The sequence below is a fragment of the Trichosurus vulpecula genome, chromosome 8, assembly GCF_011100635.1.
Source record: "Trichosurus vulpecula isolate mTriVul1 chromosome 8, mTriVul1.pri, whole genome shotgun sequence".
Lineage (NCBI taxonomy): Eukaryota > Metazoa > Chordata > Mammalia > Diprotodontia > Phalangeridae > Trichosurus > Trichosurus vulpecula.
The window spans coordinates 13,828,216-13,850,511 of NC_050580.1; the positions used below are offsets into that span (position 1 = coordinate 13,828,216).

The window sequence follows — 22,296 nt, forward strand, 5'->3', positions numbered from 1 at the left end:
ATGGAGTTTCCACACCAAGAGTTACTTCCCCAGATGAAGCCACAAGCCCAGATCCCTGGGCCCTTGTCTGTAGTGTAGGGGCTTACTAAATGTTTGCTGAGGATTGAACACCAGGGAGACTCTTGTTTGCTCCCCAGGAGTCTGTGCCTGTCCTGTGCAATTAAGTTTTTCATTAATGACCTGGATAAAGCCACGGAAGGCATACTTATCCAGTGTACAGACAGCGTCATGCTGGGAAGGACAGTTCGCACTGTGGAAGAGAGAGGCAGGATCCGGAAGGGTCTTGGCAGGGAGAGCGTTGGGCTGAGTCTCGGGAGACGAAACTCAGTGTGACAACGAATGCAGTCTTATACTTGGGTTTAAAAAGACCCAACACATTTTTACAAAGGGAGAGCCTTGGGGGTGGTGTGTGGATAGACACCAGATTAACTGAAAAAGATCTCGGGGTTTCAGTGGACTCCAAGCTGAGCGTGAGTCAGCAGTGGGATGTAGCGGCTAAAATGGCTGGTACCATTTTTGAGCCATGTGCAGAGGGGCAGGACGTCCAGGGATAAACAGTCGCCTTCTGTGTTCTGCCCTGGCCAGAGTAGGTCTGGAGGAGCCTGTCCAGCGATGAGCAGGTGAGACGGTTTTGGAAGGACATTGATAAGAGGGAGCACTTCCAGGAGAGGGAACCCCAGTGGTGAAGGGCCCCTGGAGGAGTTGTTGGGAGAACTGGGAATGTTGACCTTGGAGAAGACTCTGGCTGGGGGAGGTTGCATGTTGATTTTAAAAATCCCCGAGCTTCTGCTAAGCATTAGAGCTGCCCTCCAGTGCAGCAGGGCCCCTCAGGAGGCGGCTGGACTCTTGGGGACCCGTGGGGATTTTGACCTGTGGACATTGGGTGGCACTGAGGTCTCTTCCAGCTTGGAAATCCGTCCTTCCGATCTGAGGAAAGCCTCAGAAGACGTTCCCCCTAAAGCTTGATGAAATCAGGCCACCCAAGACACTTAGACAGTGGCAGAGCCGTCCGGTGTTTATAATCCATTCTGAAGGGACTTGGCATTTAGCCCCTGCTGCGATTGAGAGAGATACTAGACCGAGGTTCTTCTGGACCGACCCAGACTAATCCGTGCCCCGCCCTCCAGCCCTCCTGGAATCCAGAGCCAGCCTGTGCTTGCTTCCCTTTGGATTGAGGTCAGTTTCTATTTAGAGCAGTCTGCCATGCCAGCCCGCTTGGCCTAGAAAGGAGAATTCAGAGAAAGAAAAGATCACAGCGGACTGAAGCCATCAAGGAAGGAGTATAGATTTGTCGACAGAGAGCAGCAGTCACTGGTCCAAAGCCACAAGGCTAGTAAGTGGCAGTGTCCGGATTTGAACTCATGTCCTCTAGAACCAGCCCCTTTTCTATGGACAGCCTGGACTGCCATTCTGCCTGAGAAACCTCCCAAGATTTCCCACTCCTTCCTTCACCCTTGTAATTGGGGTGAGAGGTTACGCCGGGTGGTCGTGTTCTCTGCGGGTCAGGGCAGGCTAGCTACGCGGCCACTTCAGAAGTGGTTATAAATATCTGATGGTTTCTGATGGGGAATCGTCTCCTGCTGCGTGATCTCGTTTTGTCTGCAGGGCACGGTCCCCACGGAGAACTTCTGAGATGGAGCATCCCTTCAGATGTGAATCTAGAAATGGAGGGTGTGCCAGAGGCCAGCCTTAATGGCTTCATGGCCCCATCACAGAACACAGTTCTCTAAAATCAGGTCCTGGTCCTCGAGGTAGAATGCTCGCATGTGTAGCCGGCTGCTTGGCCTCTTCCCCAGGCCTGATTATTGTCATCAAGGGTCTCCCATTACTGCCCTTCACCATCATGATCTCGTAGCAATGGGACTGTCCTTTGGCCGGCTGGCTCCTCCTGGCTCTGAAGAGCGTTAGGAAGGGAAGGCAGCCTGGGGCTGAGTTTGAGCTTTCCCATTCCCTACAACCGTCCACTGACCAGTGCTGCATGTGGCAGCCTTCTGTTGGTTCAGATCTCTCTCCTGGTATTTCAGGCTTAGGTCTGGTTACTCTGTGGTGTGACAGCAGTATGTGGACTTTTATGCTTCTTTTTTCTCCTTAGAAAATATCCGTCCTCTCAGTCTTCTGTATCTTTCTTCTTCAACATTTACAGATATCGGAGTCAGGCTTAGGAACTTTCTTTTTTTCTGTGTATTTAAAAAAAATAAAGTTGTATTGTTAGCTTTTGTTTTCACATCATCAAAGTTTTCCAGTGTATCGCTCCTCCTGCCCCTCCCAGCAGGCTGTCCCTTGTGACAAAGAATTGAAAAAAGAAGGAAAAAAGTTGGACAAAACTAAGCAACCCTTGCAAACATGCCTGCTATAATGCAGCAGAGGGGTGGGGAGGGCCTTCCTGCCTCTTTTTCAGCAGACATCATCCTTTGGATTTCACAGCGTTCAATCTCATTTGGTTTGTAGTTACAAGTTTCTTCCCGTTTCCACGGTTGTGGTCAATGTGGGCTTATTGTTTTGCTGGTTCTGCTTTTTTATTTCCCCCGATTCTTTGTTTGAGTTGTGCTTTCATGAAAAGTCATTACATACATGCATACATTTTGCATCAGTTCTGATGAGTCTTCTTAAGCTTTTCTTCATTTGTCATGAGCATCATTTGTTCCATTACATGCACTGACATCAGTCCACTTAACCTTAGTGAAAAGGGAAGCTGTCACTGCCTCACTGAGGAGTCATCATCTGCTTTTTCTTCCTCTTGGGACACTTGTAATAATAACTCGTTCCGAGATCTCGCTTGGTCTTGTCTAAGTTTTCGGTGTTTTCATTTGATAATAGACAGGCCTCTAGATGTGGAGTCAGGGAGACCCAGATTCATGTCCACTTACTAGCTCTGTGACCTTGGGCATAAAAAATCTCTTTGACAGTCTGGCCCTCAGTTTCCACATTGGTAAAAAGGGGGAGCAGGGAAAGCACTTGACATCGGGGGGCCTTGGAGGTTCCTCTTGCTTCCTGTGTTTTGGCGATACTCCTACATTTCAGAAAATGTTTATAATTTTCTTTTTATAATTTATAATTTTTTCCTATTGAGTTTTCAGGAGTGAATGAGGTTTCCTTTTGGATCGGTAGGATCCTGGATGAATTTTGGCACCTTTATGTCTGTAGTAAATAGATTTCTGGATGACCAGCTTTGCTGATTTAATTTGCTCCCAGGACTGAGGTTGCCACTTTGGAGGTTTTCCTAATAACTGTGTGGATAGGCAGTACGGACTTGCTGGGGCCGTCATGGCCCAACTCTGCAGCACGGAACGGGTCCTTCCTGCTGTTTTTCTAATTGCTGTTTGCTGGAGGTTGAGGGGATGCCATGCTGTTATTTCATTTTGGCCTGTTTCTTTATTTGAAGTAATTCTTTGCATTTCCTTAGAAGTGCAACTGAGCCACTGGAGGTGGGGTTGGGAGGCGCCTGGGAGTCAGGAGACCTCCTTCCTACTCTTCCTGGAGCCGGCTCCTTGGTGACCAGGGGCATGTAAGCTCTGGGTCTTGGTTCCTCATTTCTGCAGTTGGCAGGGAGTAGGAGAAGGTGAGTCTGCTGACCTGTGAGGCCCTCCCTTCCTGTTCAGGAGGGTCATCGTTCAGTGCCCCCAGGATCGTGGCATTTGAAACCGCAAAGAGGCTCCTGGAGATGACTTAGTTCCATCTCCCTTGCTTTAGAGATGTGGAACCTGAGGCCCAGAGAAGGGATGGCCTGGCTTTCTTGGCGTCTGCTTCCAGAACCTGGAGCTCCCTTCACCATACACCTACACGAGACCCTTCCTGAGGTCCCCCATTTGTTCGTGCTCTGGTCCACTTGAAATCAGCTTCTGGAAGTTTTTTATATACCTTGTATTTATCTGTTTATGTACCACTTGTATTCTGCCCTCCCTCCTCACCCACCCACCAGAATGGAATGTCCCAGGGCTTTGTAGAAGGAGGTGCCAGTTCTGGGGTGTCCTGCCCATCTTTTGGCAGGTACATCCTGAGTAGTCCCGGCACTGGACTGTCTGGTGCGTAGCCAGAGCCTGACACAGAGTTAACATTTCAGAAACACTTGTTAGTTTGACTCCTCACTATCTCTGACGACCCCCACCCCCTCCAAGGCACTGCCAAGCCCTGGCATTTTTATCTTGGCTTCTCTCCTTTGGCACTGCCCTCACCCAGGTGCAGGCCCTCATCCCATCAGCCTTGGTTACTGCACTGACTGCCAGTGGGTCTGTCTGCCTCAGGCCTCTCCCCACTCCATTCAGCTGTCAAAGTGGTCTTCCTAAAATGCAGGTCTGACCATTGTCACTGACCCCCTCTGTAAACTCCAGTGGCTCCCCATTACCTCCCGGACCAAATAGAAAGTGCTCTGGCCTTCGTAGCCTGTCATAGCCTCACCCCTTCTTATCTTTCCAGTCTTCCTTATATGCATGCTCTTTGGTCCAGTGACACTGGCCCTCTGGCTGATCTTGGATCCTCCATTTCTTGGCTCTGGCCATCCCCCATGCCTGGAACCCTTTCTCCTTCCTCTCTGCCTGCCTGCTTTCCTAGCTCCTAAAATCTCATCTTCCAGAGGAAGCCTTTTCCAAGCCCTCCTAATCCTCGAGCTCCCCGTCGCTGATGGAGACTCCCTGGTTTTCCTGTATGTAGCTTGTTTGCCTATTGGCTTTCCAGTTAGATTGTGGGCTCCCGGAGGGCAGGGGCTTCTGTGTGTAACCCTGTGCCTGGCACATAGTGGGGGCTTACCCAATGTTTTGTGACTGACCGACTTGACTGAGTCCCAAGCAAGGCAGCAGACAGGCAGTAGGGCAGAGAGCCCTGCTCCCAGGTCCTGTGCAGATCAGTAGAAGGCAGGGTCAGGCAGAATGGATGTAAGTAATTAAAGGGGGAGGGAAGTAGAGTTAAGAGGATTGAGCAAGGCTTCCTACAGAAATGGAGCAGAGGAGAGTAGTTTGGGGAGGGGACATGCTAGCTGTCTTCAAGGGTCTGAAGGGTGCGGCCACAAGGGATCAATCTTCTTGGCCCCAGAGAGAAGAAGTAAGAACCATACTGTGAAAGCTGGCATGAGGCAAATTTGGGCTGGAGATGAAGGAAAGTATCCTAAGAATCACTGATAACACAAAATGAAATGGGCCCCCTCTGGAAGGCAGGTCCTTCCCTGCCTCCCCTGGAGGAGGTTAGGCCCGTATTGTGTGTGTCCTAGTCAGGATTCTTGATTGAGTGTGGGCTGTGGGTGTGAAGCAGTGGTGTGCCAGCAGATGTTTTTACATCCAGCTCCAAAGGGGTGGGGGGGTTGGGGGGGTGGTCCTACACACAATTTACATTTCATTTTAATCATCATCATGAATTTTCTCCATGACTATTGTCTGGACAATCAACAAAACAAATCAAGTCCTGATTTTTAGTGTTCCCCACCCCCCATTTCTTAGATGTCAATCAGTCAGCATTAATTAAGCACCTACTGTATACCAGGCACATTCACACTGGTCATTTAACAATCAGCCAAACCCTTTGAACATCCCCCTGCCTCAAAGTCTTCTTTCTCTCTCAAGTTTTGTGATTCCCAGAAGGCAAGGATTTGTCTGGCTGTTGTCTTTGTATTCTAGGGCTCAGCATAGTACCTGGCGCATAGTAGGTACTCAATAAATGTCCGTTGAATTAAGTGAAAGACTATGGAGGTATCAGCGAACTGACCTCAAAACGAGGATGTGTTTTGGAGTACGGTGTTGGCCCCTCGAGGATGCCTTTTTCCTCCTCCTTCCACGTTGAGTATTTGTCACCCGGGGTGGTTGGGGGGAAGGAAGGGAGAGATGGGAAATGTGATGATTGCTCCTTCTGACCCTGTGTCTTGCCTCTGTAGGAAGAAGAATCTTTGTGCCAAGAAGGAGGTGAGGGATTTCTCCTGCGCGCACGGAGCGTGGCCTGCTCCATGAAGTGTTGGAAAGACTTCCCGCCCAGCTTGCCAAAGGAGTTTCTACCAGTGTGCCCCAGGATGGAGGAGTTGCAGAACGCCTGCCTCTTCCGTCTAAGGAGTGGGGTCTGCTGACCTGTCGAGAGGAAGCGGAGGACCCTCTGCCTGCTAGGACAATGAAGGAAGTCGTCTGCTGGTCACCCCAAACGGTGACAGACTGGCTGCTGGAGAATGCCATGCCCGAATACTGTGAGCCCCTGGGCCATTACACGGGCCAAGACTTGATCAACCTCACCCAGGAGGATTTCACCAAGCCCCCTCTCTCCCGAGTCTCCTCCGACAATGGGCAGCGGTTACTGGACATGATTGAAACCCTGAAAATGGAGCACCACCTGGAGGCCCACAAGAACGGGCACGCCAACGGGCACCTGAGCATCAGCGCTGACATCCTGGTGCCCGACAGTGGCTTCCTCAGCAAGGCCAAACACAACGGCGTGCCCAATGGCTACCAGGGGGGTTTGGAAATGATCCAGATCCCCATGCCCGAACCCGAGCGCTCCCAGTACCCCCGGGAGTGGGGGAAGACTCTGCTGGCTTTTCTGTATGCCCTCTGCTGCTTTGTGCTCACCACGGTGACGATCTCGTTCGTCCATGAGCGAGTGCCTCCCAAGGAGACGCAGGCACCCCTGCCGGATACCTTTTTGGACCATTTTAACCGGGTGCAGTGGGCCTTTTCTATTTGTGAAATCAACGGTTTGGTCCTTGTAGGCCTCTGGTTCATTCAGTGGCTGCTCTTAAAATACAAGTAAGTGGATAAAGACAGGGGCAGAGCAAAACCCAAATACCACTTTGGGTTTTGAGGGAAACATTTGGAATTCAAAAATGATGTTTCTACTTTGAAAATGGAAACCTCTATTTTGGGGGGGGGGCGGGATGTTCTGGAAAACTAAGGTCATACTGAGAAAACGTTTGCTCTTCTTGCTTGGGTTCAAATCTCTTCATGTTCAGTACAGGACGGGAGATCTGACCTTTTCACCGCCATACTCTCTTCTCTCGATAACTTGAACAGGAAATTCAGAAAACTCAAAACACGGGTAATTGAAGCAGGATTTCACTCCAGAAGAACAGCCATCTAGTGTTCTGGAGGGTTGAGCTATCAAGCAGGGTAGATGAGGATTGACCTGAGGCACCCACGCAGCGAGTAACAAAATCACTGATCCCATTTACACTGCACTTTAAGGTTTGCAAAGAATTTTATGTCTTAGGAGCATAAACACTCCAAATCAGCCGGTCCACTTTATGTACTTTGTGAGACAGATGAGAAAACGACTCTGAAGTCTCAGCCGTGCATAAGTAAATTCGAAATAATAACGAATACCGGAAATTTAGACGCTTTAGGATTTGCAAAATGCTTTAGATCCGTTGTCTCCTGGGAAGAACCTTAGAGGGAATCCAGTCCCTCATTTCACAGATAGGAGACGGGGGAAGTGAAAAGCCTTGCGCAGATTGACCCCAGCCATCTTCAGCTTGGGGATGCTCCTGCAGAGAATTGGAAGCAGGCGAGGTCTCCCATGTGGGTCTGTCCCCGGGCGGTGACTCTTCTGCCTTGAAGCTGGAATGCAGACCAACCTGCGGAAGGCTTTGGCCCTTGAGAATGTGTGGCCATCAGGCATTGGAGGTTTTTACCTGGGAGCTCCGGTGATGTTAATGGATCTGATTCCCTGAGCGTCGATCCTTTGGCTCTGACTGAAATGTAAAGCTTGCAGAGCACGTGTCACATTCCTGAGGTGTAGGGAGTGTTGGCACCTGGTAGGTCCTATCTTATTACGGATGAGGAAACTGAGTCTCAGAGGTGTTAAATTATTTTCCCTAGCTAGGGAGTGTCTGAGGAAGAATTCGAACTTGGTTCTTCCTGCTTGAAGTCCAAAGCTCTATGTACTGTGCCGTACTATCACTCTTAGTGAGAAGATCTTTTTTTCAAAATCAGGCCCTACCTGCTGGTAAGGCTGTTTGTAGAGCTCCTGTTAGAGGCAGGTCCTCCTAAAGGAGGAGGACTTCAGTCAGGGGCCACGGGACAGACTGTGTGGCTTCCGTCTGATGGCCACGCTAGCTGAGTGCAGAAAGGCTCCTCCAGCGTGGCTAGAGGGATTGGCCTTTGTGTTTCCCTCACTCACAAAGACAGACTGCCAAATGGTAGGACCCCCAGAGGTCCCTGGCAGCCACTCTCTCACTTTCATCTTTAGATCTTTTTCCTTAGCACAGTACCTGGCATATAGGCCCTTAAATGCCTGGTAGTTATTGATGGAGTTGTATAGCCGGTCTTGAGCACCAGCTGGTGGCTTAGGGTCAGGGCATGGGGGATATGGTTTGTGTGGAGGCCCTGAGACCTTTAAGTGACTTGCCCAGGGAGACACAGCTGTAGGGTGTGAGAGACAGGTGTTTTCCACCTACCATGGGGTGGTCACCATTGGGTGTATTCTGTTCAGAGTCAAAGAGATATTTCCTCTCAGTCCTATGGCAGGTTCTGAGCTCTCCCTTTGTATCTGGTGGCAAACGCAATGTCAGTAATGTCCGTGAAGAAGAAACAGCTAAATCCAACCCACTCCCAGATTTGGGGGGTTTTCATTTGTTTTCTGGTGTATCATTAACCTGCACCATTTGGTAAATAAACGGAAGGGCCCTGGTCAGAGCCCGGTGTGAATGTGGGAAAGCGTGGTCCCCGTCCACAGGCTGCACTGAGCTGCCAGTCTGAGGATCCCAGTCATGGAGTCGTTCACTCTTAGCTTTCTTACAGCGGACAGTTCCCCTCTGAAGGATTGTTTTGTCTGTCTCTCTCCCTGAGGGTTCCAGTACCTCCCCTGGGTGAGCAAGGGAAGAAGGAAGCAGAGAAGCTAAAATAGCAACGAGGCCGGGGGCTTTCTTGGCCCATCAGCAAGCTTTTCTCTATACTTTCCTTTCTATATAATGAGTTCTATGTCATAATTTTATAGCAACAAATTAACTTAATTAACAAGCATGTGAATATATTATTTCACAACCCTAGAAGGCAGGTGCTATTATTATCCCAGTTTTATAAATGCGGAAACCGAGGCTGAGATTTGCCCTGAGTCTCACAGGTAGTAAGGAGCTGGGGCATGTTTTGAGAACTCGGGTCTTCCTGGGTCCAAGCCCCAAACCAGATCCCAACTACTAGACCTAACTGCCCATTGTGTGCCAAGCCCTGGGTGAACTCCCTGGATCTGTTTGTAAAATGGCCGGATTAGACTAGCTGTCTAAAGTCCCTTCCAGCTTTGGTCTCAGTCAGTCAGTAAACATTTTTTTAAGCACCTACCGTGTGCCAGGCACTGTGCTGACTGCTCAAATCTATTGAATTTGAGATGTTACTGGGACATCCACTTGAGTAGGGAGTATGGTATGGTGGAAAGAGCTCTGGATTTGGAGTTCGAGGCTGGCTTTGTGACCCCTGGGGCCTTGCCTTTCCTTCATCATGAAACTGTGGATGACGCTTTCCATCCCTGATCTTCTGTGAGTTCCCCTGGGACGTGCCAGGCAGTGATGTCTTGGGAGAACAGGTTGGCAGATCATGGGCCCCTTCTATAAAGTCAAGTAACCCGGTAAAGCTTTGGAGCCCCAGATAGATAGATTTCTGGACTCGTTGGCATCCTTTTATACTGTCCTTTCTATAATGAACAGTATTTTTCATAGTAAAAATTACCCCAGTTAATAAGTGTTTGATAATAATAGCTAACATTTATGTAGCAATTTAAGGTTTTCAAAGTACTTTAAATCTATTTTATTTATTATTATTATATTTTATTAGGGTGGACTTTGAGGAATTGGTTAAAATATCTGAACATTCGGTCTCGGGCCTATTGGTGCCCATGCAACATATATATTTTTGTGATTATTTTGTTTTCCTACATTTTTAATAGACTGGACTAGGTTCTATAGCACTTATTTTCTGTGCCTTATCATTGGGCTAGAGCGAATCAAAGAATGAATGAAAAACCCTTTCTGAGGTACTTTGTGCCAAGCACTGTGCTAAGCTTTGGAGATGCCAATAGAAAACCAGAACAGCCCCTGGAAGCTTCCATTCTAAGGAAGGGGCACCTCACATAGAGGAGGGTTTGGTCACAGGGCAGCTGGAAAGGCTCCCTGGTCCATGTTACGAGAAGGTTTGTAATTGGTATCTCCTTGCTTGTCCAAGCTGTGTTCACCCTGCAAGGGGGAGAGGTGAAGCCCTGAGGCATGCAGGGAAGAGTCTGAGGAGTAGGAAGGACAATCGAGGTCATCAGGTGGATGTTTTAAATGTCTGCATGAAAAGGCCCTCGTTCCTCCTCCTTCAGTTTGACATGAATCCATGTGAATGCCTCTGTGAGATATGTGGCTTTAGATCTGTCCAGCGCATGACAGCCGTGTTCATTGTCACATTCCATGTCTTACATTTTAGCAGTTTTCTGTAGCAGAAGTTTGTTAACAATTCACCTAACCTGGAAAGGAATATCAGAGAGTCTCAGAGGGGGTGGGACTTCTGAGGTCATCTTGTCCAGCCCAAAGACTCCCCTCTGTCCAGTCCCCAAGGCGAGGCCATCCAGCCTTTGAATACTGCCCCTGAGGGAGAACCCACCCCCTCCTGAGGCTGCCTCTTCCCCTTGGCAAGGACTAATTTTAAGGAAGTTTTCCTGAAGTCAGCCCCAAGTTCAGCCTCTTTCACCATTTGCCTCCTGGTTCTTTCTTCTGGGGCCAAGAACAGATCTAATCTATCTTACCCAGGCAGTTTTTCTCCAGGTTTCCCATGATTCCTCTGTAGTCAGTCAGTAAACATTTATTAAGAACCTACTGTGTGCCAGGCACTGTATGTAGGGCTGGTCTTCTGGTGCTAAGATTACCTTCGGCTTTAGTATTTTTATCCACAGTGATTCAGGACAGTGCTTGGCATATAATGTAGTAATCACATATGAAATGCTTTTTTCATTCATTCTTTGAGATTCCGCCCATTGCATTGGGGACCTTCCTCTTGCTTTTCAATTACCTCATCTTACCACTGTACCAAGGGGGCCATCTTTGTCTTCTCTCGAGTCCAAATGGAATTGGCCTGTAGGACCCCAGTGCTCTAGAAAAACAAGCCAAGAATTAGACTTTGTTAACTGGGGCCAATCCAGAAAGAAACTCCAGAGTATGCTGCCCCCAACTGATATCCTTGTGATGTCAAATGAAAGCAGCTGTGGCTGAGTCATGGCCAGACACAGAAACAAGATCCAGGGGATGGGCTGTGACCCATGGGGATGTGGGAACCTCCTCTTCAGTCTGATCACAGATTCATTTGTAAGGAGTATAAAGGCTGAGTTACTGAAGATCCCTGTGAATGTGTGTGGGTGGAGGGGCAGGTGGGAGGTGGTTTGCCAGTGGTGCAGGTAAAGGGGACGGGCCCAGAGATAAGAATGACTGATTAGGCTCTGAGGAAGGCAAATGGAGAGTCTGTATGAGGGAGTGTCCTTGTTTTGTATCTTCAATCCATGTTCAGAACTTAGTTCATGTCAATAAATATTGATCCAGCCCTGAGCCTTGCATTTCATATCATTTCAGAGATGAAAATTAATCAGTGCTGTTAAGTCACCTTGGGGGCACTGAGATAGAGGGCCAGACTGGAGTCAGGAAGACTTGAGTTCAAATCCTGTTACCGTTTGTGTGACCCAGGGCAAATTTCTTAAGCTCTCTGTGTCTCAGTTTCCTTATCTGTAAAATGGGGCTTATATAATAGCCACTCCCACACAGGATTCTTAAGAGAAGTGCTTTGCCCACCTTAAAGTGCTGTATTCCCAGGGGCTATGAGGTTTGTACATGTAAATGAATCCATGATAGTTTGTGGAGGGAGGGATCAGGAAGGGCTTGCCTCTATAGAAGCGCAGGGTTGCAGGAGGTCAAGTTGAGGTAGTAATGCAGTCTAGGCTTCCCAGGCAACTTGTGCCAACTCACAGAAGCAGGAAGGGACTGCCTGGTTGAGTAAGAGCCTGGCACGCAGAGTGTGGGAAGAAGACTATGTGATAAGCCTAGAAGAGGAGCCAGATTTTTTTTTTTTCTGGTGGGACCTTATTGTGATAGTTGCCATCCAGTGGTTGGTTATTCTGAACTCTTGTTCCTTGCCAGGAAGGGGTGGGTGCTCCAGGAGTGTTGTCACAGGTTTCTCCTCTCTGAGGTGCCTTCCGGCTCTCTGTCTTTGATCCCAAAGTGGGGTCACCGCTGTCCAGGCTGTGAGAAGCTTCTAGATTCTGAACTCAGTCTTGGGAGGGCCCCCTCAGGTCCTCAACTTCCAAATGCTCAGACAGTGGAAAACTCTTAAGTTGCTAAACCTATGAAATGTGTTTGCTCAGAGTGAGATGTGTTTTTCCCTTTCCTCCAGGTCCATCATTAGCCGAAGATTTTTCTTCTTAGTTGGCACGCTGTACCTGTACCGGTGTATCACCATGTATGTAACCACCCTCCCAGTACCCAGCATGCATTTCAACTGTTCTCCGAAGGTAACCGTCCATTCTTGCTGGGATGTGTACTTTGTGTTGGGTGCTTCCCTGATGACCCAGGGGTCTGCCCACTCAGGCCTGGGGTGGGAATTCTTTAGAATCCTGTCTTGTTTCTTCCCCATCATTCAGTGTTCATCTGAGGTATCCCCAAGGGCAGGGCCAGGGCCCCTTTGCTCCCTCCTCTGGACCCCTTCTCTGGAGTTAAGACTATTCTGCCTCTCTCGTCTGGGCCTCTGACTGTGGTCCTCCCCAGCCCCCAAACCCCTCTCTTAGAGGTGAAGACCTTGCCACTTCCTTCCAGCTTGTCTCCTCGGAAAATCTAGTTCTTAGGAGCATTGACACTCTCTATGTGGGGTTAACGCTTTGATTTCTTGTCAAGCATTTAAGATGTTGTTAGCTCCTCCAGATAACATAAATCTAGGCCTTTCTCCCTGTTTTGTTGCCTCTTCAATGGGAACCTTGATCTCAGGTTCCCTCCCTCTCCCGGTAATCTTGACAGTGACGTTCTGGTAGACCAGAGTGGAATCATGTGCCCTTTTCTCATTCGACCCCCCCCTGCGCCACTCCTCATATGGCCAGGTGAGGGGCAGGTCCAAAACATGTCCCCTTCCTGGCTCCCTAACATCTAATGTCTCTGTCCCCAAGAAGTGTGAATATCCATGTGGTTGCTATATAGAAAAGACTGCTAGGTCTAGAGACTCAGGATGTGAGTTTGAATCCTCCCTCTGCCATTTTCTACCTGTGTGGCTTTGGACAAATCTCTGTGGACCTTCTCAGAAATAATGGGGTTGGACTCAGTGATTTTCAAAGCCCTTCCAGCTTTTAGTGGAGAATTTTTGATGACAACACAAAAGAGGAGGGGAATTTCAGGATTAGACAGGCTACCACCTATCCTCAGTAAAACCTCTTAAATCTCTGAAATTGGTGTCCAATCCAGTATAGAACAGAACAGACTAATTTCTGCCATACACTTGGGGGCAGAGGATGTGGTTTAATCTAGGTTTTTAATCTTATGTTATTTTTTGTAATGGAAATCCTTAGCCAGTTCTCTCCTTTAGAGAATTCTTAGTTGATGCACTTCAGAGCTTAACATGCGTAATATGTTCTGTAATCAAGCCCTGGGCCTTTCAGCCTTAACTTATCCAGGTTTTGTGGGCCTAAGAAGGCACATTCCTTAGAAGCCATTTGCTAGTTCAAAGCTATTAAAAATTAATTGGAGACTCAAATATATGTCTTCCCTCTCATTCTCCCTTTCCCTCCTTCTCTTTTCTTCCTCCTCTCTTTTTTCTTCTCTTCTTTCCCTTTTTATTTTTTTGGTTTGGTTGCAAAAGTGGCCTTACCTTACTTGGCATTTCTGCCTGAGACACCTTAACTCCAGAGAAGCTGCCACGAGGAATGGGCTTGGGTTTGGTTAGCACCACTCCCAAGCCATCATTGGCCGATGGGGGGTTACTCGACTGGTTGATCAGGAATTGATGAAACCTCTGGGTCTCCAGGTGGTATTTGATGATTGACGCCATTCTGTGCGCTTGGGCAAAAGAAAGATGTAGGTTGGGTGGTTAATGAAGCGATGACAGGCTGGATTGGATGGCCCAGCCCAAAGATCATGAATTAACCACTTCTTGTCCACCTGAAGGGCTCACTGGTGACAAGGGGCCTGTGTAGGGTGGTGGAGACTGTGTTCAGTTTGGACTCCAAGGATCTAGGTTCATCCTAACCCTGCGTTTCCTACCTGTGTGACCTTGGACGACAATAGTAATTGCTAATAACAGCATTTCTATAATGCAAAGTTTGCAGAGGTGTTTGCAAATATGATCTTGTTCGAGCCTCACAACAACCCTGTGAGGTCACAGAACGGTTAAGTGATTGCTTAGGGTCACACAGCTGGCAAGTATCTGAGGCCAGATTTGAACTCAGGTCTTTCAGGTGCCAGGCAGTGCTCTGTCTACTGCTTTACTCAGTGGCCTCATCTATAAAATGGTGGCAGAGCAGTGGACTAGATGACTTCGAAGGCCCCTTCTCTCTCTTTCCTTCCTTCCTTCCTTCCTTCCTTCCTTCCTTCCTTCCTTCCTTCTTTCTTTCTTTTTTTTCTGTCTTTCTGTCTGTGTCTCTCTCTGTCTCTCTCTCTTGGAAGGCAAGGCAATCAGGGTTAAGTGACTTGCACAAGGTCACACAGCTAGTAAGTGTCAAGTACCTGAGGCTGGATTTGAACTCGGGTCTTCCTGACTCCGAGGCCGGTGCCACCTAGCTGCTCCATCTCCTTCTGTTTTTTAACTTGCTTGGTGAATGAAGGAATGAATGAGTGATTGAGCATTTATTAAGTGCTTACTGTCTTCTGGCAATGTGGGGCGGTGGGAAGAAAGGAGACCCAGGCCTTGCCATCTCCCACAAGTAGGAGCCAGGGCCAGCCATTTTCTCTCTGAGCTTCAGTTTCCTCCTCTGTGGAGTGAGGGGGGTTAGCGAGATTCTTTCTCAGGCGCTTTCCTGCTCTCAGTCTATCCTTCTTTGGTCCCTTCTAGATCAGAGGCAGCTGGGTGGTAGAGCGCTGGGCCTGGAGTCAGGAAGAGCCAAGTTCAAATTTAGCCTCAGACACTTACATGTGAACCCTGGGAAAGTCAATAGCTGTTTGCCTCAGTTTCCTCAACTGTAAAATGGTATACCAGGGTTGTTGTGGGGATCAAAGGAGAGAATATTTGTAAAGCACAGTGCGCAGAGCCTGGCACGTGGCTGGCGATATATACACTACAGCTATACCGTTGTTACTGCTTATTCCAGGACTCTCTGGTCTCCCATAGAGCTTTTGGTTCACGGGTGGGTGGGGGTGTGTGTGGGGGCCAGGGGAGGGGGGAGGGGCTGTATTGCCCTGGGAGGTTAGCGGCAGCAGACTTCTCAATGACTGGGCTTCAAACCTGCCCTTCTTTGGTCACGCCAAGTGCTCATCTTCCAGGGAAAAGCAGTGTCCCGCTGAGTGCGTGCCGTGTAATGAGGACTATTGGACTCATTGTTCTCTTGTGTGACGGCTGTGCACGACTCACCCAGCATATGTCGCTGCTTGCAGGAATGATTGTTTTTTTTTTAATGATTCGGTTGGTGAGGAAATCAGGCTTCCTGTCGGATTTCTGCTGCCTGGCCTCAAACTGAAAGGTCGGAAGGGGTCTAGGAACGTGTGTGTCATGCCTCCCAGACATCTCTGAGCCACTCTGAGAGCGAGCTGAGCTTGGCGCAAGGCCCCCACCCTCCGCGCTTTGGTTAGCGCCTGTGTGTCTTGGCGTTGAGGTCCTGGATGAGCGCAGAAACGCGTCCAGCCCGCAGCATAACTTGCCATCCTCTCCTCACGTGTGAGACGTTTGGTGCTGCCCTGGCCCTGGCGATTCAGATGTGAGGCGGCCCCTTGGCCATCCGGAGGGAGGCTGATCTCAAAGTCTAGGCCCGGTTCTTCGGAGAGAAGAAAGAAGAGCCCGTTTTGCATTGCTTTGGTTTCTTAATTCTGTAGAAGAAAATTCCCCGGGCACGTGGCTTTGGAAAGATGAGCTAATCCCACGGTGACTAAGCCTCAAAGTGGGATGTGTTGTTCGGTGTATTTCAGTTCCTATGGTTACCGCAGAGTCCAAAACCTTTACAGAGAGCAAGAGATTAGTTGCATCAGGAAAACGTAGCCAGCTGATGGGGCCATCTGTTGGAGCTCGTGTTTCCAGGCCCTTGCTTCTCTTGAATTTCGGAGTGACCCAGAGTTTCCGTCCCCCTGTGAAGAACACAGAGGGCCCTGTAACTTGGTTGGGCTTAGACAGAAGGCCAGCCAGCAACAGTCGGGCAGGGGCTGCTCCAGGATAATGGCAGCCGAGAGAAGGCAGAATGTCTGAAAAAGGGGCAGCCTGGAATATAGTTGTTTGGAGACCTAGCCTTGGGATGTGGGAGTCCTGGGTTCAAAGCCCTGCCTCTGATGCACATACCCTGGGCAAGTCACTGAACTCTCTGTGTCCCAGGCTACAGAGGGAAGATCCCAGTATGCTTTGGTAGCAGAAATCCCTTTTTACCAGTGAAATCACAGGTCCCATCCAAAAAAAAAAGGTCTCTGCCCCTTCATGATGTCTGATGGGAAGTTCAAAGTAATGATTTTTTTTCTTTTATTGTTTTTGCGACCTTAGTGCCTAGTGCAGTGCTCAGCTCACAGAAGGTGCTTAATAAATGCTCATTGATTGATCAGTGCATAGATTGAAAAAATTACAGTTCTTCCTTTAGAGAGGCCGCATGGAGAAGGGGGTAGAGGTCCAGATTTGGAATCTAGAGCACCTTGGATTCTTATCAATGTGATCCTGCTTTTTGTTGTGGTTGTGGAGTCATTTCAGTCTTGTGCAACTATTCGTGACCTCATTTGGGGTTTTCTTGGCAAAGGTACTGGAGTAGCTGGCCATTTCCTTTCCTAGCTCATTTTACAGATGAGGAAACTGAGGCAAACAGGGTTAAGTGACTTGCCCAGAGTCATACAACTAGGAAGTGTCTGAGGCCAGATTCGAGCTCCCTCAGTGCACTATGGGGCCACCTAGTGACCCTTTGCGATCCTGGGGAAGTTACTCACACTTCGGTTTCCTCATCTGTAAAGGTAGGATAATATTAGCATCTGCCTCATAGGCTTGCTCTAAGGCTCAGATGAGATATTAGGTATAAAGTGCTTTGTATGCCCTCCAGCACTGTCTGATTCTCAGCTGTTGTGATTAACTCCCTCTTAACCAAAGAGTGGGAATAATTGGTCCAAATTTGATAGAAAGGCACTTACTAAATGCCTCCTTCTCCTTCTCTGAGTCCAAGGACCTCTTGATTTCATCACTGGGAGCCCTCTCTTGGCCCAAAGAGAAGGAAGCTGTGTGGAGAAGGGCTTGCATTAGACGGCCAAAGCATTGGCTGCCATCTTGGTACAGTCCTGGGTAATGCTACTTCAACTTTTTAGTGACAAAGTCCACAGTCTTAGATTTTTCCCTCTTGTTGTCCCTGTTTCTGGGGTAAAAATTGTCAATGCCACTTCTCGATCAATCTTCTTTCTCAGGTTTTCCCTTCCTACTCACTTTTCCTTCTCTGTCTCCCATGGCTGCCCAATAATTCCACCAGGGTCTGCCATGGTTGAGACTTTTGTCTTCGTGACTTAAAGGAGAAAGCAGAGAAGTGATGATTTTTTTCCTTCTATTTTTCTAGCAGAAGCCAGTTAGGAGAGTCTTCCACCCCAATGTTTCATAGAGCACAGAGTTGGAGATGCAAATTCAGCCATAAATGCTGAGTTATTATCAGCAAGGCAGCTGTGAAGGGTGGCTAGGACCGGATGGTATGCACAGGGGGATTTTGAAGAAACTCAAAGCACAAATTTTAGAACTCTGTGTGCCTGTGTGTGTGTGCATGGTATGAGTGTGCATGTGCATAAACAGGAGAGGTTGTGCGTGTACAATGACCAAGAATGGCCCCCTGAGTGGGGAGGGCCAGGAGGTCTCACCTCAGATTCAGGCTGATTGTGTGACCCTGGGCAAGTCACTTAACCTCTTAGTGACCCAGAGAGCCCTCTAACTGAGGAGTTCTTAGTCGTGTTTATGTCATGGAAACCTAGGGGCGCCTTCACAGAATAATGTTTTTAACATGCATAAAATAAAATTCACAGGATTACAAAGGAAACCAAAATAATGACTTGATTTTTTTTTTTCCCTCATCCAAGTTTACGCAGATTCCCTAAAATCAACCCATGGTGCCCTTGCCCCAGCTCCCAAAGTTGTCAAGTGATGGTGATCTGCATCTGTGAAGGGTAACTCCTCACTGGAAGTTCCCCACCCCAATAAAATCACCAGTCTGGTCCCTCCATCTTTGTTAGTGCAGCGTTATGTAAGAATGATGGTTTCAGAGCTAGGGTCTGAGTTTGAATCTCAGCTTGGCCACTTGGCTTGCTTGTTGCATGATTCTGAGGAAGTCACTTAATCCTTCTGGACTTCACAGTGACGACCTCTGCCTCCAGCCTGCAGGACCTCATGACCTACCCAGTGATGACTAACATCATTTTGCCAGAGGATGGGCAACAGCCAGTGTGCCTGCCCTGCACGTCCTCAGAGTGGGGCTGAATGAGGAGATTGCTGGTGTCTCTGCCTCCAAGTCCCCTTTCCTTGAGCCTCAGCCCTAGGGCCACCCCCTCCAAGGACCCTTCCCAAGTGTTCTCTCTCTCCTCATGTTTTCCCTCAAATGCTTGGTTTTCTCTCTCTTTGGTAATCTTCACTCAGACTTTTAAAGTCTTTGATTTAGAGCTGGAAGGGTCCTTAGAGGTCATTTTATAGAATTGGAACCAGGCCCAGAGAGGGTAAAGTGACTTCCCTAAGGTTCCACAGGTGGCAAGTGTCTGAGGTAGGATTTGCACTCGGGGCCTTTTGCTCTACATCCTTTGCTCTTCCCACTACTTTTGCCACCTCTGACCTCCCGGAGCACTCTCCCTTCATGCCCTTGCCCATTCTCCCTTTGGTTGAGGTCATTTGTGCCCAGGCCTTGCCTTCTTAGATTGATTGGGAGCTTTGGGAGCTGCTTTCTTGCTGGCTTCTTCCACAATCTTTTGCCCCAGGCTTTGCACAGCATCACTTTGAAAAACACCTACTATGTGCCTGGCACTAGCGCTAAGTGCTAGCACACAAAGAAAGGCAAGTATAGACTAATGGAGCCAATGTTCTGATGAGGAAGACAGGGCAGGAGGAAGGCTTCAGATGCCGGTGTGGTCCCTGGGGTGCCATGGAAAAACACATGGTCAGGCTTCTTTCACGTCATTCCCACAGATAAAGTGCTGCCACTTTCTGATGTTGAACCCTCCAGCAGTGCCAAAGACTCTGGGGACAAGAGTGTTCTTTTGTGGGTCTTCAGTAACTGTGGCTGCAGCCCCTGCAGGAGTAGTCACTGGTCCCCAGGCTGCGCCTCCCCCGGGGCTGCTTCCCCAGATGACGCTGAGGGGCCCGGCTGGAAGCCTGGCCATTCCCAAGCCTCTTGGGCTCAGGGTTTAGAGAAGAGAGTGGTCAGCAGGTTCCAAGGCTGCAGAGAGGTCAGGAAGGACAAGGATTGGGAAAACCATTGGATTTGTCAGTTAAAAGCTCTTTGGGGAGAGCGGTTTTGGTGAAGTGATGAGGTCAGAAGCCAGACTGAGGAGAATTATGGAGAATGAGAGGAAGGGAAGTGGAAGCACTCTTTGCAGATGGCCTTCCCCAGGTCGTTAGCCACAGAAGGGAGGAGAGAGATGGCAGGAGAGCAGGTTTTGGAGATACAGTATGTTTGTGGTAATAGGGAAGCAGCTGGTTGACAGGGAGAGGTTGAAGATTCACGAGCGAATGGGGATGAGAGAGGTGGCTCTAACCCTGATGAAGAGAAATGGGTTAGTTTGTGCATGTAGAGAGGCTTGCCTTGGTAAAGAGAAAGGCCCCCTAGCTCTTCACGTGAACAGGGTGAAGGCGCCCAAGTGATGTGAGATGAGGAAGCTCTCTTGAAGGCCTCTTCTCAGTGAAATGTAGGAAAGGGTTCTCAGGGGTGGGGGAGGAGAAGCTGCAGGAGGCTTAAAGAGGGATGAAGAGATTTGGAAAAGCCTTTGGAGGGAGTGGGATTGTCTTGTTGAGGGCGTAGTCAGATTATGTGGCCCACTGAGCGCAGTTTTATGATTTTTCTGTAGCTTTGTTCAGTGGCACGTGGATAGGAGCTCAGGTAGCATGTGGTGGGAGTGATCTAAGGCTGGAGTCTGGCAGCGCAAGATCTTTGATAGAATAAAGGATAGGAGACTTAAGAGGATGTTGTAGAGTTGAACTAATTCACCAAAGGGTAAGAGTATGTCGCCAGCCTAGGGTTTATAGCCTGGGAAAGACCTAAGGGGTGGGAGGATTGGATGTCACTGTGAAGACGGATTGAGGGAGAAATAGAATGACAACAGGTAAAGGACAATTTCAGAGTATGTGAACATGGAGGTGGAGTACTTATTGGTGATGGCAAGAACTAGGGTATTGTGTGTAGCTGGTGTGGCAGAGGAGTATGGGAAATAAGCGAGTAATTGGGAGGTGATGTCATTTGAAGGAGTATCAGGGTGTATGTGGCAGGTGTGGAGAGAAGGAAAAGATGGAGCCAGGACTGAGCTCATTGAGGGAGAATGGGGAGAGTCCTAGAGAATCTTGGCTGGGGAATGAAGCTCTGAGGAGAGGTTACTCAGTGATGGGGGCTGAGGGAGAGCCTGGAGTGCCCATGGGGAGTAAGGAGCAGTCCAGCTCCCCTACCCCAAGCAGGGAGTCAGCCAGGGGCTGGGCAGTGTGAGTGGAAGCACAGCCGGGTTTCAGGGAGTAGGAGAGGATAGAAGGAGTGAGAATTGAAAAGGTTTAAGACGAAATCTGGTTTGTTAGCTGTGAAATAGGCATTCCAGAGAGCATAGAGCAGGAGGTGAGCAGCTTTAGAGTGAGTTTGGGGGATGGGGATAGGGAAGGGATCAGTGAAGGATAGAAAACACCATTGGAGCAGTGGTGACCTTTGGTTCTGAAGAGGGGTGAGTATGAGGGGGATAGATGTTTGCTAAGCATTGTGGAATGAGTTCAGATAGTCTATTGTTGTCGTAAAGGGCTTTTGCTTGGGTGGAGTTGTCCCAGGGTATCAGACAGCTCAGCCTGCCTGGAATGCTGAGGGGATGGGGCATGGTAAATAGGGCGTCCCTAGGCTGGGACAAACCTTATAGAGATGCATGTGGTTGCAGATGGTACCTGCCTGGACAGCATAAATGATGGAAACATGTCCAGTCTGGCTAGGAACAGAATCAGAGTGCTTACCAGGCATTCATTGGAACATCTGAATCATTTCTTCCCCACTCACAGGAGGCCTCCCCCAGGCCACCCGTACGACTTCAGGGGGTCACCAAAGGACATTTTGCTCTTTCTCATTAATCCTGAAGAAACTCATTGTCTATTCGTAGAGATAGTCACAAAACAGTTGGTTTTGAAATCTGAGGAGCAGTCGGGTGTGGATAGTCTTATCTCAAGTCACTTTGGCTGTCGTTGCTGGGAGTGACTGTGGTGGGCAGGCTCTGTTTCTCAGCTGCAGTGGGCCTGTGGCAGGCCCTGAATAGGATTTTACTCTGGTCCCTTCTGCTCCCAGCTGCTTGATTCAGTTAGCACAGCTTAGCTCCTTTCTCAGAGCCTGAGGGTCCCCTCCCTGACATCCCAGCGCAGAAAAATGAGAGCTGGAATGTTGGAGACCTTCCTTGGTGACCTCGACCAAGTCACGTTACCAGTCTAGGCCTCAGTTTACTTATGAAAAGGGAGGAAGTTGGACTGGATGACCTGTAAGGCCCCTTCCAGCCCGTGTTCAGTATGAAGGGTTCTCTGTTAGCTCTAACATTCTGTGTTTTAAATTCCCTTCTGGTTCCCGCAGTCTGTTCTGTGTTCTTTGTTCTCATATTTTACCCTTCAAACTCTGATGCTGTTAGGCTTTGTCAAGAGCTTCTAGGCTTTGCTTCTGTTGGGAGGCAGGTTGCTATCTAGGACCCTTAGGACGGGGCTGTCCTGGTGATGGTTTTGGCCCTTGACATCAGTGGCCTCTGGTTGTCCCTGCAGGGTTTGACAAAGCTCAGTAGAGCCATCACCCACTCTGTCAAGGCCCTTGATCTATCTAAGGCATTCTACCATGTGACCAAGTCCCAAACACCTGTTCTGAGGGGTGATGTGGAGAACATGAGTAAGGGAGCTCCATTTTTAATCTGGAAACCTTGCTTTTGCTTTTAATTTTTGAGGCCCTAGAAGCCAGATTTTTGACTAAAACTGTCCAGATGTGGTAGCGTTGGACCTTAGTTTCTGATCTCTGCCATCTTATGTCTGCGGTGCTAATGAGCAGGGGACTGCTGGA

At 48.8% G+C, this 22,296-nt stretch overlaps 1 protein-coding gene across 1 annotated transcript in view; it reads left to right on the forward strand.

Moving 5' to 3' along the window:
* Nucleotides 1-5,891: 5,891 nt before the first annotated feature.
* SGMS1 (sphingomyelin synthase 1) overlaps nucleotides 5,892-22,296 on the forward strand; it is a 28,768-nt gene continuing 12,363 nt past the window's right edge. The window contains exons 1-2 of the mRNA XM_036736007.1: nucleotides 5,892-6,713; nucleotides 12,309-12,426. Coding sequence (XP_036591902.1) covers nucleotides 6,085-6,713; nucleotides 12,309-12,426 — 747 coding nt within the window. The 5' untranslated portion in view covers nucleotides 5,892-6,084. The remainder of the gene's footprint in view (nucleotides 6,714-12,308; nucleotides 12,427-22,296) is intronic.